Here is a 16,351-nt window from a genome sequence, read left to right as displayed (position 1 = left end):
GTAGTGAAACTTTGGGTGAAGGTGGGTTAAAAGTTTAGATTACTAAAATCTTCACATTTCAATAGTAGCACATCCCTCTATATAGCAACACACTCAAAACTCAAATTATGTCAACTTTCACACTTAACACCTCAAACTATTACATAAAAATTTTTATCAGAGACAATGAGACAAGATGAAGATAACAATCAAAGAAGGATTAACACTTACTAGAATTATAATATATCATGTATAGCTAGAATTGGAGTTTTTAAAAGGTTGTGTAATAATCGAGAGAAATTCATTCAAGCGTAACACAATTTTGTGTCCAACCAATTGTGCCTACACCGTACCTTGCTTCATTCCAGTGTTAGAATTTCCGTATCCCCCAAACTTCGATAACATTATCTTGTCTTATAAGAGTGCACTAATTTATTTCGTAATTGTTATAAAAACTGGATAAAAACATGTGATACTTGATGTGTTAAAATGGAAGGAAATGAATACAGTGGAATGAAGATGAAAATTACAACCAAACCAATGATACAAACCAAATTGTAAGTGAGTTAAGGAAAATCATCCTTCTGCAAGATGAATTATGCCCTGCTCGGATTGACATAGTACTTTTTTAATGATATAACGATTTCCTCTTAGCTTGTAAAATAACCTGCAAGAAAAGAATAAAATGAAAATGTATGATCTCACATCTACAACCTCTTAGCGTGTAAAGTCACCAGCAAGAAGAGAATAAAATGAAAATGTGTGATCTCACATCTATAACTTCATGCCTTAGGTACAAATTAAAGATTGAAAAACCAAAGAACAAACAAATCAAAGTTTGGGTTCCTAAAATCCTAGGATATCCAACAATATACTTTCACAACCCAACTAAAATAGTACTACTATCAATTACTTACTTAAAATAACGAATAATAATATACATAGTGGTGCTATTTTTGGATCCATTCATGATATCACAATCCCATTGCGCTCAATCTACTTCTTGTCTTCCGTTCCCACCATCATCACATATTTATCCTTCATCGTCAAATCCGTACACTCAAACCCTAGTGCTTCCCCCACCGCCCTCTGCGTATAATTCGCCACCTCAATCGCCGTCTTCCCGCCCCTCACAGTCATATCCGGCGGCAGCTCGTCCAGGAACGTGATCTCGAACGTCGGCCTCGGGTTCATGAACACGAAGAACCGGTCCAGCGCCTTGTACCCACGCGCCGTCGTGCCGTAGAAAACGCTCTGCCTCGCGTCGATCGCCACCGGCACGATCCGGTCGCTCAGCTCAGCAAAGAGCGGGCTGAAGCGCAGCAGGAACGGCTCCCTGCACGTGGTCCCCTCAGGGAAAATGACGAGATCGCCCTCCTCGAGCAGCCGCTTGACGCTGACGGGGGAGATGAGCGCCGAGAATTCGTTGATGCTGTAGGTGACGCAGCTGACCTTTCTCCCAACGGCGGCGGCGATGACTGCGGAGTCGAGGGCGGTGCGGTGGTTGGACACGAAGAGGACGCCGCCGTGGCCGGGGCGCGGGGGTGGGGGAGGGGATCCTTTGATGATGAGCTTGATCCCGAGCGCCGTGTAGGCGTAGCGGAGGATCCTCTCGGGGAGAGGGATTTTGTTGAGGTAGACTCTTGTGAGAGATAAAGCGATGCCGATAGGCATCCATAGGAATGTGGCAAGTGCCACGAGGGGCGTCGGGCGCTGTACCAGACGCCCCTCGTGGAAGATGGTCGGGGCTAGAAGCTTGTTTCTTGGCAATGCTTCTGTTTTGGTCCGAGCTACCATGTATCCCTCCTGTGATGTATCCATATATTAAAAAATATTAAAAGTGAAAATGAAATATTTATTGAGATACGAGTTATTGGAAAATAAAATGAATAAAAATAATTATAATAATATCACATACTATTGTAATGAGAAAACTGAAATTACTATATAAGTTTCATGGACCAACTCCTCGTATCATCACTTGATTGTAGGATGGAACCTTATGAATTTCTATCATGATATCATAACAGATGATCACTAACTTTAGGTTAAACTTAATTGACCTAGTAGTGTATTTGGAGCAAACTAAAATAATGACTGATCCAACAATATACCTATACATTAAATTTGAGTCAATTCGATATAGAAATAAAAAGAGAAATAAAATCACTATATAAGTTTTATGGGTCATTCCTAATTGAACTCTATAAATTTATATCATGATCAAATAAAAAAATGGACACCTAATTAATGGGAACCGAGATATAACAATTGTGATATAAACGTAATACACGATCATGAAAAAAGCACTGTCCTGCCTAAAATTCGTCATGCCGCTATCACGAAGTATGCATGAAGTGATACAATCACAATTGTGCCATATGTGTGTGTACAAAAACATAAATTATTTAATTGGCCTGACAAAAGAGAATGATAAAATCTATATCTAATATAAAAGGCGTTTGTAGTTATTTTTAAAAACGTTATATTTTTTATAAGTGTTATTTAATGCAATAAGTGATGGAAGAGAAGTCCAATGGTTTTACAACAAAGGTGTCTAACCTTATTTTTTAAATTATTATTAATTATTAATTTATACCTAATTAAGATTGGTTAATGGTTAATGTGTTGATTTTAGCAACAGAAGTAAGTGACTTCGCATTCTTCCGTCTTATTAATAAACAAATGTTCTTTGTTTGTCGTAATTATTTCAGTATTTGTTGCAATTTTTTGTAGACAAAGTTAAAATTATTTATAAATATCTCGCCCTCATCCATGTTATGCAATAGTCTAACATATTTCTATATTATTTAATCATTAGTTATCAGAATAAGAAGAACCAACTATCGTCATAATTCCATCATCATCACAAGAAAGTAGTTTAAGTTTCATTATATTTTCACACTTCAATTAATATTATATCCACATGTTTATATAATTTAAAGAAATACTAAATTCATACTAATAAAATCTTATCGCACATGTATTACACTACTTGTTTGAAACTTAAACAAATAATTTATCAAATTCGTTTTTTTACTTTATTATATCACAAATTCATGTTAGTTGAAATGTAAACTCTTCAACTCCCAATAGGTACCAATCACAAAAAATCTTCCCATTTTTTATTACTAGCACTTCTTAATTCCTATTTTATGTGATGGAAATAAATGAGAGAATTCTAACCTTGCATATGTCCATGAAGTCATGATCAGTCTCCCTATCACCAAGTCCCAAATCCGGCACCTCATCTCCAAACTCCCTAACCACCGCAGCCCGTTTGTGGCCACTCACAAGCACGCCGGGCCTCCTCACAAACCCCGTGGCCCGGCCCGATCCCGTGACCTCCAACTCCGTCCCGAGCACCTTCTCCGCTCCTAAATAATCCCTCACGAAATGCTCCACCGTGATCCTCGGATTCGCCGTCACAATACACCTCCTCCCGAACGAATTGAACACCTCCCACGCGTCGGGCCGCACGTCCTCGGCGTAGAACTTGGGGAGCACGGACCGCGCCACGAGCTCGATGTCGCGGACCTTCAGCCCCGCGAAGGCTACGAACACGAGCGCCTCGATAGCTAAGGACTCGGACACGAACACGTACACGAAATAGATGAAAGGGGCCGATGCGAGGAGAGTTAAGGCGCGGATCAAGCTGCCCGCTTCCAACGCCACGAGCATGAAGTAGGGGAATGGGCTGTTGGACCGGAGGAGAGTGCCATCTAAGTCGGCCGCGACGGTTTGGTCCGACCGGCCGTCGCGGCTGCATCTTGATATCGGCTCGAACCGCCGATTCGCCACCATTTTTTTTTTTTTTTACTTTTGAGAAAGAGGGAAGTGTGTTTTGGAGTTTTTGTGTGTGACTTAGTTATGTGATTAGCATGGAAAGGGTGGAGTGGTTTAAAGAGGAGAAAAAGGGTAGGTGGTGGATTTTGGGAATGAAATTGGCATGTGGTTGATGAAAAGAAAAAAAAAATCTTAATATTGAAATTATGTGATTGAATGTGTTATATTATTATTAAGCTATGATTGGTTGGTAGCGGAGTGACCAAGTAGATGAATGCATAAGTTCAAATTACTTTGAAGGATAACTTGTGAGTGAAACGATTGAAAGCCATATAAATTTGAAAATTGTTTACATGAATAAAACAATATCCAAATTTGATAATTTATCAGCCATATATTTAAACTTTCATGTTAGGCCTTTTTAAAAGCCCAAAACTAAAAGGAATTCCACTATGTACTATGCAACTGGCAGAGCCCAATCTAAGTGTGGCCTAAAACTCTATATTCTATTGGGTTACACCTATTAAGACAGAGTTCTTTTAAATCCAACGTGTTTACCCCACCAAAAAAGAATCCGTCCCAACTACCCAATAAATATAAAATACTATTTGATTTTTGAAACGAGATTTTATATAGTATTGTTTTGTAAGTTAATGAAAAAAAAATAAAGTAAGAGTGAGGAAAAAAGTAAAAATAATATTTTTATTATTTTAGAAAATGTTTCACTTTTAGTAGAGACAATCTAAAAAGAAAAATGTTTCAATTTGAATGGGATATAGACAATTACTATTTTAAAATTTTAGCATATACTAGCAATAAGATCATTAAAAAAAAAAAAAAAAAACAATAAGATAATTCATACGTACAATGCATGTCACACCCTCACACTTCTTAAAAAACACACACGTGTGATTTGAAAGCACTATATTTTCTGTTGAGCTATGTGACATGTAATACAGCATATGAAAAATAGAAGGAATAATATTCCAACAAATATTTTCTAGTGCATTCCGAGTGGACATATGTTGTAAGAATCGAATTTTATTTTCGGCCATAAACTATTTGAGTCAAAATTCTTGCCCAATTCTTTTTTATGTCCTCCACAATCTACAAACCACCTCAAACACTGGTGACTGAAATGACAAACTCCATTGGTGTACATTAGATAATTCATATTTCCATGGAAGAGCATACGAATTATACATAATTACTAAATAATTCTTGAAAAACTAAATAATTTATTTTACCATCATTTGTGATTTGTTTAGTAATTTATTATTACACGGATTAATAAAACGACTGATACGACAGTCTTCTTGCTTTTCATTAGATTTTCCCACCCCCTTTCAATTTGTAAAAGAAAAAAATTAAAGAGCTTTCAACGCATGGGCTTCATTCCGCGCGTGTTCAATTTCCTTAACCTTTTTTACGAGACAATTATGATTGTTAAAAATTAAAAAATAACTCATGGGAAGGAAACGACGGCATGTTTACGTATGAATAATATGTGTGTGCAATCTAATGCATATTTATATTTTATTTAGTGTTACTTAAATATTAATATATCGCTAATCATCCAATCATTATGCTTTAAATATTTTTATTATTTAAAATATATTTAATTATATTAAATGAATAAATATTTAATTTCTCCCTCTTCATTTCTGAGTTCTAAACTCGCCTCTGATAATGTATGTGTGGTTAGAACTTAGAGGGCCATCACTTGATAATTGGAGTACATTCTTTCACGGTTTTCCATTTTGCAACATCCCATAATTTCATTTCATTTCCCACTTTTTGAGAGAAAGATTAAACGATTATGAAGCATATAATGGTAATCAAAGAAATAATTGAAGAGATCAATTTACTGAAAAACAAATGGGGACACAAAATTAGAGTGCAGTTGGCGGAAGGGAATAGAAGGAATTTAAATCGAAATATCCTCCTTTTTTTTACAGAGAAGTTTTATTTTAGTATCCTATTTTACCATATATATAATTAGCTGATTTAGTCATATACTATATGACTAGGGGTGGTGAAACGGGTTACCCGCGGATATCCGTACCCGACAAGTCGGGTACCCGTATCCGATTTTAGCCAAATTGTTGTTCCGATACCCGCCCCGCGACATACCGGGATTACCCGATACCCGTGTCGGGTATCCCGTACCCGACATTGCGGGTACCCGTACCCGACCCGAAATCCTAATAAAAAATTTGAAAACCATAACAACCGTCAATGTTCCCTAATTTACTTTATTAATATCGATGGTAAACGTTGAATAGATTGGGAGTAAAAGTTAGGGAACACTCTATAGCTAGTTCGGTGAGTTTTCAATTCTATGTTCATTGGAATATATAAATGTTTCAAAAGAACTCTTAGATAAAGTACTTCCATTGTTCCACCTTAATAGAGGCATTTCATTTTCTCACTCATTTTGAAATAATAATAATAGAAATACTACATTATTATCTCTCTTACTTTATTTTTCCTCCATTCTAACTATATATTTTTAATTTTTCAAAATGAGTGAGTATAAGGCTATTATTATTTAACTATTTACTTGTTTTTTTCTACACTTTAACTATTTGAAACACGTCAATTAATATGGAACGGAGGGTGTATTAAAAGATGGAATATGGCTAATACTAATAATAACGGGTATTATCGGGACTAACGGGTATACCCGCGCGGGTAGTGGGTATACCCGCTACCCGTAAAACTCTAAAACGCATTACCCGATCCCGTCCCGTTTCCCGTTATGGTCGGGTAGTGGTACCCAATAACGGCGGGTAGCGGGTCGAAATGGGAATTACCCATTACCCGCTACCCATTTTGCCACCCCTATATATGACAGATAAGAACAAGTTCTTGCCCAAAATTATTGGTCATTTTCGGAATTTGTTCCCAAATATACTAACATTTCGAAATGGTGTTTCACATGTATTTAATAGGAATATTGATTATTGAGATACTTACTCTTTCTAGCAGTCTAAAATGGGTGGCTAAAGTGTAGGAATGATTAATTTGTTAACCAATTATGCTTTAAGCATCTTTTCTCAAAATGAGTACAATCTAATCTTCGCACGCATGAAACACACATATATATATTTTAATTAAAGTTGAGGAGATAAATATAATATAAATTGAAAACCGAGCCGCGCTAGAGGAATATTGACTACTGCACTAATAATTATTTATTTATTCATTTGATACATTTTAGATGTTTTGTGAAATTAATCAATGCCTACATACATTTTCCACTGCTCTAGTTACTCTACAATCATTTGCGAAGTTAAATCAAGTATGTTTTCAAAAAGTAATTTCAATTTGCATAACTACTTTTGACTATTAACTCAATTTGGGTCTAGTTGTTTCCCATGTGTTCGATGCACATTATATTAATCAATTACTATGGATGATGGATCGCGGGTTATATTTTATAGTACTACATATAGTGTTGTATTCATGTCACACTTGCTAATCTCGTGTACATAAAAAAAATTTAGTTTGTATATTTTCCGTTTTTGCTATTGAATTTGCGGTTTTTATCAATATGTTCTATCACCTATGTACTCCGTAGATAGTGTTATTACCATTAGAAGCAAGAAAATTTTCGATAGAATCCTATTATTGAAATCCCCTCCTCCCAAATATTATAAATCAAGTGGATAACCTTCTTTTTTATAAGACCTTTTAAGGGATAATTGACTTATTTTCAATTTGGCATCAGAATGTACTTAGGTGGGTGATGAGTTTCTATGTTACAAGTGTGAAAGTCCATAATCAATTTGACCAACATGATAAATCGGTGATCATGACTCTTTTATAAATAGAAAAGGGGAGTCTCCAAGCATTATACATGCCCAAGGTTCAGGAACCGCTGGTTCTGGTTTCGGAAAATTCAAACCGGAATCGAACCTCGAGCGTATTTCTCAGTTAAGGTTTCAGTTTAAAAATCATCGGATCCGGTTTGGGTTCTGAACTGCCCATTTTTCGGTGATTTTTCGTGGTTCCGGCACAATTCGGTTCCAATTTTTTTGAACATGAACCGGCCCGCGGTTCAAGATGTCATCGTTCCGGTTCCATTTTAATGTCGCGGTTCCAGTATGGAACCATAATCGGCGGTTCCAGTTTCACGGTTAACTACCGGTTCAGTAAACCTTGTCCATCTCTATCAAACCTGGTAAAGAAAAGTAAAACCCAAAAATCTCTCGATTCTGTAATTTTTAACAACGCCAAGGATCAAATCACAAATATAGACAACTATGAACATGATGAAGCAGGATTCAACAACTGAAAAAAAAACATAAAGAGTATAAATACAAAAACTGAAATATAAGAAAAAGGAAAAAAGAAAAAGAAAAGAGATAGAATTGAAAAGTTTCCTAGAAATTATATAATTCCCCAACCATACGTTATTTTAAGGTAGTATAATATGTAAAAGCTGCTTTAATAGTAGCCAACAGAGTCCCCCTTTTCGCTTTAAATGCTCACACGATGCTCTATAATTTGATTTTTAAATAAAGATTGGTATCCATCCTCAAGTAGTAGTATTTAAGGTCTGTATTAACACGAAGGCTACATTTAATTCTGTCTTCCATGTCACTCTCTTGAAACGAAGAATTCTTCAATTGTCATTCATTTCATTGTACCATCTCTCTTGGCTCAATCAAAACAGTCGTTTTCAATCCGTGAAAGAGACTCTTCAAACCAGTAATTAAGCCGTTTTCACACAGGTTAATTATTTTTTGGTGTAAGTATCTGAGGAATTTAGTGGGAAGAAGGGGTGTTATTCTGATTTTGTCTCATTGCAGCGTTTGTTTTTCTGTCTAGCAGTCCAGAGAATCGAAAAACAATGTCGGGGCAAGTAGAGGAAGAAGCTATTGTCAGCAGCTTGAACGGAACCGAGCACGAGGATGAGGAGGTGGAGGAGGAGCATTCCGGCTTCAGCATGAGTAACTTCCTCTGGCACGGCGGCTCCACCTGGGATGCCTGGTTCAGTTGCTCTTCCAATCAAGTACTCACTTGTCCTCATCAACATTCTTCTCTCTGTCTCTGTCTCTGCCTCTGTATAAAAACAAAAATATGATAAGAACACACATTTTAGGTTGCGCAGGTGCTGTTGACCCTCCCATACTCGTTTTCCCAGCTAGGGATGGTGTCTGGAATAGTGTTTCAAATATTTTACGGTCTGGTCGGGAGCTGGACAGCTTACCTGGTCAGCGTGCTGTACGTGGAGTATCGAAGCAGGAAGGAAAAGGAAGGTGTGAGCTTCAAGAACCATGTGATTCAGTGGTTTGAGGTTCTGGATGGATTACTTGGTCCCTTTTGGAAAGGATTGGGTTTGGCTTTCAACTGCACTTTCCTTCTATTCGGATCTGTTATTCAGCTTATAGCCTGCGCTAGGTTGCCCTCAACTTCACTCCTTTATTTACTAGTACTAATTCATCAATCTTCAAATTCTTTAATTTCTGCTTGCTTCTTAATTGCAGCAACATATACTACATAAATGATCATTTGGACAAGAGAACATGGACTTACATATTTGGAGCTTGCTGTGCAACCACTGTTTTCATTCCTTCTTTCCACAACTATAGAATTTGGTCTTTTCTAGGACTTGGGATGACCACTTACACTGCTTGGTATTTAACCGCAGCATCTCTCGCTCATGGCCAGGTTATTTAATACTACTACCACAATTAATCATACATAATTGTTAATTATAATATTAGTGTACACGGTTTAATAATAATTAACAGGTTGAAAATGTTCAACACACTGGTCCCAAAAAGCTGGTGCTTTACTTCACCGGCGCCACCAACATACTATACACTTTTGGAGGGCATGCTGTCACAGTGTAAGTATTTTACAAGCTCCACTTTACAGGGTACTTTTGTCTTTAGACATAACTAGTGTTACATTTAGTAGTTCTGTGCCATTCTCTGAATTGACATAAAATGCTAGCTAGCAGATGTGTGATGAATATTGTAACAGTCTGATTCATTTTTTTATTTTTTTCATTCTATGTAATTACAGTGAAATTATGCATGCTATGTGGAAACCACAAAAGTTCAAGTACATTTATTTGGTGGCAACACTCTATGTCTTCACCCTCACCATTCCATCGGCATGTGCTGTGTATTGGGCGTTTGGCGATCAGCTCCTCAACCATTCCAACGCCTTCTCCCTCCTCCCCAAGACTGGATGGCGCGATGCTGCCGTAATCCTCATGCTCATACACCAGGTCATCCCACTTGATGATTATAATTTATAAATATATCATACGTTCAGTTTCTAAACTATAAATTTTTTTTCGGGTCTATGACAATTGATTATTGAGTTCGAGTAAGTAACAAAATTAGGTTAGTATGTGTGCAGTTTATAACATTCGGGTTTGCATGTACGCCACTGTATTTTGTATGGGAGAAAGTGATCGGGGTGCATGAGACGAAGAGCATATTCTTGAGAGCACTAGCTAGGCTGCCAGTGGTGATACCAATATGGTTCTTAGCTATTATTTTCCCATTCTTTGGGCCCATCAATTCTGCAGTCGGAGCTCTTCTAGTCACTTTCACAGTCTACATCATTCCGGCCACGGCCCATATGCTCACCTACCGGAAAGCCTCAGCTCGCCAGGTACATTTCTTTTCATCAGTACATGTTTTTTCTCATTATAATCTTCTAATTGGATTCGATTTTCAAATAATTGTTGCAGAATGCTGTTGAAAAGCCTCCGTTCTTTATCCCAAGTTGGTCAGCCATGTACGTGATGAACACATTGGTAATAGTATGGGTTTTGGTTGTTGGGTTCGGATTTGGTGGTTGGGCAAGTATGACCAATTTCGTGAAACAAGTTGACACATTTGGACTATTTGCTAAGTGCTACCAGTGCAAAGCACCAGTCGCCGCTCATCCTCTAGCGTCGCCGCCACAAAACCGCTAAGAATTCCTTACACTTCGCCTCATTTTTCTTCTGTATTCTCTCCAATTTTCTTTATTGTCATCTTATTATATATATACAGGGGAAGTAGTAATATTTTCCTTACATGTGATGCGTGCTTTTTTATTCCTTGGTTTCACTCTTTTTATTTAACCTATTAGTATTAGGTGAGCATATAGTGTTAAATTTTGATGAAAGATTCATTTGCTTTGTTAGAAGCGTAGGGCTATTAATTTACAGTCAACCTAAGTTTGTTCTTCTCTTTGTTTCTTCTTTTTTCCCTTTCCTTGTTTAATTATTCCAATAGAATATAAAATTAGTATGCGTTATTGTACGACTCTTGGCTCCTGCGAAATGTGTGGTTGATGACATTTACATTAATCAAATGAGTATATAATTTTGTATTACTATGACTAACTACAAATTTTAGTATTGTTATATAAAGGAAACCTTATATTAAAAAGAAGTACTGATAAGCGACATACCAATATACTCCTATATTATTAACACTAGTATTACACCTGTGCGATGCACAGATTAAAATATTTTTAATCGAAATCCGTTAAATAAAATTATGAATAATATCATTATATAAAAATTGTAAATGATTAATGTATACTCCATAATGCAATGAATTATTGGTGAAGAAATTTATGAACTGATAATTTTGTATGAATGATTTACACCAAATCTTCAAACCAAAATGCATATTCACCTACTTTCTTTATTTTTTTTAATTTTGTGTATATATTTTATATAAATTACTATATATCAACCTCGTCAACTTAGACTTTATGTTATGCAATGTTCTAATCAACATGAGTTGTTCCTATTAATTTATTACTTTAATTTTTATTTTAATTAAAAGAATATCAATTTTCTTTCTTTTTCGTTTCTCATTTAATTTGTTTATACTAATATACATCAAAATTTATTTATTTATGCATGTTTTCTTCAAACTTTAATTATTATGCATCTAAATAAGATGTTTTCTTAAAAAACACATACTTATTTAAGACATTAATTAGTTTAATATAATACGGCGTATAACTTAAATAAGAAAAAAATTAAGAAATCCCATAACGTAATTAATTAATAATTATATAAACCAAGAGCAACGATATACTTGTGTAAATAATATATTCCATTAACAACTTTATTGATGAAACTCATGTATTGAAATATATAAAACGAAGCCTTAATAAATTAAACTAATGTATAAAATAGCGTCTCCATACCACAACGTCTTCTTCTTGAATTTTGCGTCCTCCCAGAAATTGATTCTTCCCTTATTGAACTTCCTCTAACATGGTCCGAACTTGAATCTTTCGAGTGGGTTATAACTCCAACAAAATAGCTAAATTATGGAAATTTAATAAATATTATGGTAATCCATATCATATTTGGCAACATAAATTTTGTCTAGCAAGAATATCCTAACACCTAAAATAAACAAATAAAAATTCACAAATCTGAAATCCCCATTAATCAATGAACATTAATCGAAACATAATTATTTATGAACTAAATTAAACATAAAAATAAATAATCAAATAACAAACAAAATATCAGACATCAGACTCCTTCCATTTGCCATACTTGTTGATCATCTTCTCATCAAAATCCCTATTCTTCATCTCACTCAGCGATCTTCCCCTCTTCACGCAGCTCAGCAACAGACCGCAGCATCTCCAGGCTCGGCTTCTCCTTGGTGAACAGTGCTGGCATCCCCAGCAGCTGCCCCGCCGACGACGCGTGCGTGAGAAGCAGAAAAATAACTGATTTACTCTTCTTTTTTTTGGCTTTATAGATGATAGTGCGAGCATGCATATATCTGGATTTTACACGTAGAGTGTAATCTAGATTTTTATGCATTCGTGGAGTAGTGGACTTAGCCTAAGTCACTTAGGAGTAGCTAGAGCCTAGAGATCGTGCATATGCTATTTTAATTTTTAGACGGATTTAATTTAATTTAATTTTTAACCTTCATCTTTATATTTAAATAATAATATCTATTTTAAAAGGGCATTTCTCTAAATACCAAACTCCTTTTATATATTGTATAGATTCTCACTTTATGAGAACTTCTGCTTCCAAAATATGAGCACCCAGCAATCATAAAATAAATAGATTATAGTGCATTATTTTACTCTTATATGGAGTATTACATTTTTATTCCATCAGTGTGCGATTAAATAGATTTGTGTAGTGACTATTACTTACTCACTTGTCTCATTCAATATGTCTATCTTTCCTTCTAAGTTTGTTCACTCAAAATATCCCCTTTCTATATTTGAAAATAAATCTGTCTCACTTTTCTATTCATTAAAACATTCAACTACATTTTGCTCTCTACTTACTCCACGTAACAACTCCTTCTAAAATCATGTGCCATTCGAGAATATAAACATCGTGAGTAAGACTGATTGAGTATATGATAATAATATTATGCGCACTTAACAGAATTATGTTACTCCATATTTAATTTCTGTACTGATAATCACTGTAAAAGTTAAAATTTAATCGCAATCTATTGTTGTTCAACTCAATCGAATATCAATTGAATCACTATATAATTTAATATATGAAATTTGAATCAACGATTATATATCCCGAAATGAAAATAAAATCAGCTTACAATTGTATTGATAATCAATTAAATTCTCACTTATTCAATTAATTTTAAATTCAACTGAGCTACTCAATTAATTTCCAATTAAATTTAAGATTAATTGAAAATGTCCAATTATTTAGGTGAATTTAAGATCAATTGAAATCTCTAATTGATTATAACAAATTGAAATACCCAATAAAATATATTGATCAATAAAAGAGAAAACGATACAGTGATTAATGAATAAGTTTTAATAAATAGCGAACGGGAATAGTTAAAAGAATTAGTTAAAGATAAAAAGTGAAGTAACAAACGAGACTAATTAAAATGATTAGTAAAATATAAAAATTGGTTAAATAAGAAACAAACAAGTCCTTCAAAAAAAAAAGTAATAGTAACAAACAAGACTTTAAAATGGTTGGTAAAATATTAAAGGATGTATATCGATTAATGGAGAAGTCTTAATAGTGTAAAACAAAATTCATAGTAATATATTTCAAAAAAGTAAGAAAAGGTAATAGTATAAGATTATTTAAGCATTAAATAAGCCAATTAATTTATAGTATTACTTTATATATCTACTGAAATAGTCTTTTATGGTTGGTCGCCTTATTACCTGCTCCATAAATTTATCAAATATTACTATTTATCGGAAAAAGAAAAAAATCAAGTATTGACTCAGATTTTTGAAATTTAAGTTGGACGTATAACTAAATCTCTAACAATATTTTCTTCTTTGGTATGTGAACGTTAAAGAAAGAAATGGAAAATGCGAAGCTTACAAGAAAATTCCTTGATTGAATTGGTAAGCGCAAGTATTTTCCTTAAATTAGGCAAATCACAGTAATCTTTTATTTATAGTAAGGCCATCTCATTATCAATGTTGTAATCAATCTTGGGACAATGACATAATAATTGTTTTCCAATATAACGCATATTCATATGAGTCATAGTAGTAAATATCGATGTTTTCCTTGTTTATTATCTCCAATTAGGAACGTCAAAAGGCTGATCCAACTATAATATATCCGTCCAAAAATATTACATAAACTTTTAATTTCCATTTATAAATTTCAAATATTTAATAATCTATGTAATTCTTTATGCATTCAAATTAAGTTAAGTACACTGGTAACTGGTGAAAATATAAATGACTAGTAGATCGGAATTATCTATGCAAATAAGAAACAAATAAATGTTTTATTAAAAATTAATTTAAATTAAATTGAATAAGGATTATAGATGTGGTAATCTTAGAACATTCCGACAAAGTTACAAAGTAAGACATGGGAAATTGATAATCATGCATAAGAAAATACTAATAAGAAAATTGGTGTTGCTTTTGAGTCAGTTGCTTCACAGGGGAGTTTTAATGATGAATACTTTATGCAGGGCTAATATTTTTAACACCGATATATAGTTTTTGTGAATATGAATAAAAAAGCATTAAACATGCATATCCAAGCAAACTAGAATAGAAAAGAGACAAGATTTCTATTATATATACTGCTGGAAAACAAATTAGCTTAGAAATTTACAAAAATGTACTAAAAAAAGATTGGATTATACCCATAAATATTAATCAGAAATCTTCACATTTGGTTGCCATGGAAACTAATGTAGTAGCTAGATTTGGCTCTTCATGAAGTCCAAAATGTAGGCTTGCTGCATACAACACAATGATCAGAAATCAATCTCTCAATAATGCTCCCTTCTTCAATCTCTACACCACTACTCTGGCTATTCCACAAGTGCACCCCATAAGTTGACCTGGTTAATTGCCGGATCTTCGCCCTGACCCATCTCTCACCCACTCTGCCACTAGGCCTCGCGAAAAACCCGGCCACCTTCCCCCACGAGACGGGGTAGAAGGCAACGGGAGGCAAGATTGTGAAGTTATGATCTAACTCATCTGTTTTAGCCAATTTCTCAACCACTCTTGAGACCAAATATGGACCATTATGACCCCATACATTCCCATCAAAAGTTGAAGCAAATTCCTCCAAGAATTTATAAAGAATTGGATGATTTCTATCAAATACAAGAATTGCATTATTCAACCTTGTCCAATTCCCAAACAGGTCAACACTCTGTGCACCAATTGAATTCCTTAAACCTTCCAAATTCTTCAAGATTATGAAATCTGTGTCCAAATAGATGCCTCCATACTTGTACAAAACTGCAAGCCTAATCAAATTAGATAGATTCTGTGGGAGGGGAATCTCACCAGGATTCTTGATCCCTTTCTTTATGTCATTGAACCAAATCTCAGCAGGGGTGTCCTTGATCAAATCCCACAAGTCCGGAGCCATTGCTCGAACGTGAAAACCACGTTCGAGCAAGGGCTCGAGAATCTTGAGACCGTGATCCGAATCCATGGTTTCGGACAGGATGATCAGACAAATGGAGGGGTTTGTTTGGAACAAGGTTTCCAGCCCCAAAAACTCTCTGTGTCCGTACGAATTTAGAGGGGAGATCCACGTCATGAATGCTTGAACTTTGCAGTGATTTGTGCGGAAGAATTCTGTAACTCTTGAATGGAATCTTCTTGTGGGATCAGATTCCGAGAAGATTCTCATCTGATTAGGCCAAGTGAGAATCTTGGGCGTGGAATCTGCTTCTGTGATTTTGAGCACTCCTGCTGCGGCTTGATGCGTTTGCAGCAGATTAGGAACATTCTCAAAGGAGTTTTGGTGGATTGGAGCGCTCGAGAAGATGGTGTCGGAGAAGATTATGATTAGGATTATGGATGCGAGAGTGATGGTGGAGAATAAGTTGAATTTCATGTATGAAAATCTTGAAGAATCGATCATGGTTTTAATTACTAAAAGTGAGAGGGAGAGGGAGAGAGAATTGGTTTTGGTGATTTGTGGAAAAGTGAAATGATTTTAGAGTGAATTGATCAAGAAGAATATAGGTTTCATGGCGGCTGAGGAATATTAATTATTACTTACAAGAAAAAGATTAGATTTTTATTGTGTGTTGGGGGTTTGACTGCATGTTTAAGAAGTGAATTTGGGGTTAGAATT

The 16,351-nt window shown here is 35.0% G+C and overlaps 3 protein-coding genes across 5 annotated transcripts; 1 reads left to right on the top strand and 2 right to left on the bottom strand.

Moving 5' to 3' along the window:
• Positions 1-727: 727 nt before the first annotated feature.
• Positions 728-4,031, bottom strand: LOC125222073 (glycerol-3-phosphate 2-O-acyltransferase 6-like). The gene is made up of 2 exons (XM_048124496.2): positions 3,166-4,031; positions 728-1,785 (listed from the first exon to the last, which is right to left on the bottom strand). Exons 1-2 carry the CDS (start codon positions 3,781-3,783, stop codon positions 976-978), a joined length of 1,428 nt encoding a protein of 475 aa, XP_047980453.2. The 5' UTR covers positions 3,784-4,031; the 3' UTR covers positions 728-975.
• Positions 4,032-8,305: 4,274 nt separating this feature from the next.
• Positions 8,306-12,098, top strand: LOC125222072 (auxin transporter-like protein 2). Of its 3 annotated transcripts, none has more exons than XM_048124490.2 (8): positions 8,306-8,504; positions 8,605-8,785; positions 8,876-9,174; positions 9,261-9,444; positions 9,528-9,625; positions 9,805-10,012; positions 10,147-10,404; positions 10,484-12,098. In XM_048124490.2, the coding sequence occupies exons 2-8, from the start codon at positions 8,624-8,626 to the stop codon at positions 10,709-10,711; spliced, it is 1,437 nt and encodes a 478-aa protein (XP_047980447.1). In that variant the 5' UTR covers positions 8,306-8,504; positions 8,605-8,623; the 3' UTR covers positions 10,712-12,098. The 3 variants fall into 3 exon arrangements, with proteins under 3 accessions (XP_047980447.1, XP_047980450.1, XP_047980448.1); XM_048124493.2 differs by having other exon boundaries at positions 8,583-8,785; XM_048124491.2 differs by having other exon boundaries at positions 8,306-8,521.
• Positions 12,099-14,797: 2,699 nt separating this feature from the next.
• Positions 14,798-16,307, bottom strand: LOC125222074 (uncharacterized). Its single transcript, XM_048124497.2, has one exon. It carries the CDS (start codon positions 16,133-16,135, stop codon positions 14,963-14,965), a length of 1,173 nt encoding a protein of 390 aa, XP_047980454.2. The 5' UTR covers positions 16,136-16,307; the 3' UTR covers positions 14,798-14,962.
• Positions 16,308-16,351: the final 44 nt, after the last annotated feature.

The sequence above is a fragment of the Salvia hispanica genome, chromosome 1 (assembly GCF_029641045.1).
Source record: "Salvia hispanica isolate PSC_SH4W2 chromosome 1, Shi_PSC_v1, whole genome shotgun sequence".
In the NCBI taxonomy this organism is placed as follows: Eukaryota; Viridiplantae; Streptophyta; class Magnoliopsida; order Lamiales; family Lamiaceae; genus Salvia; species Salvia hispanica.
This window is presented reverse-complemented; position numbering and strand designations above follow the sequence as displayed.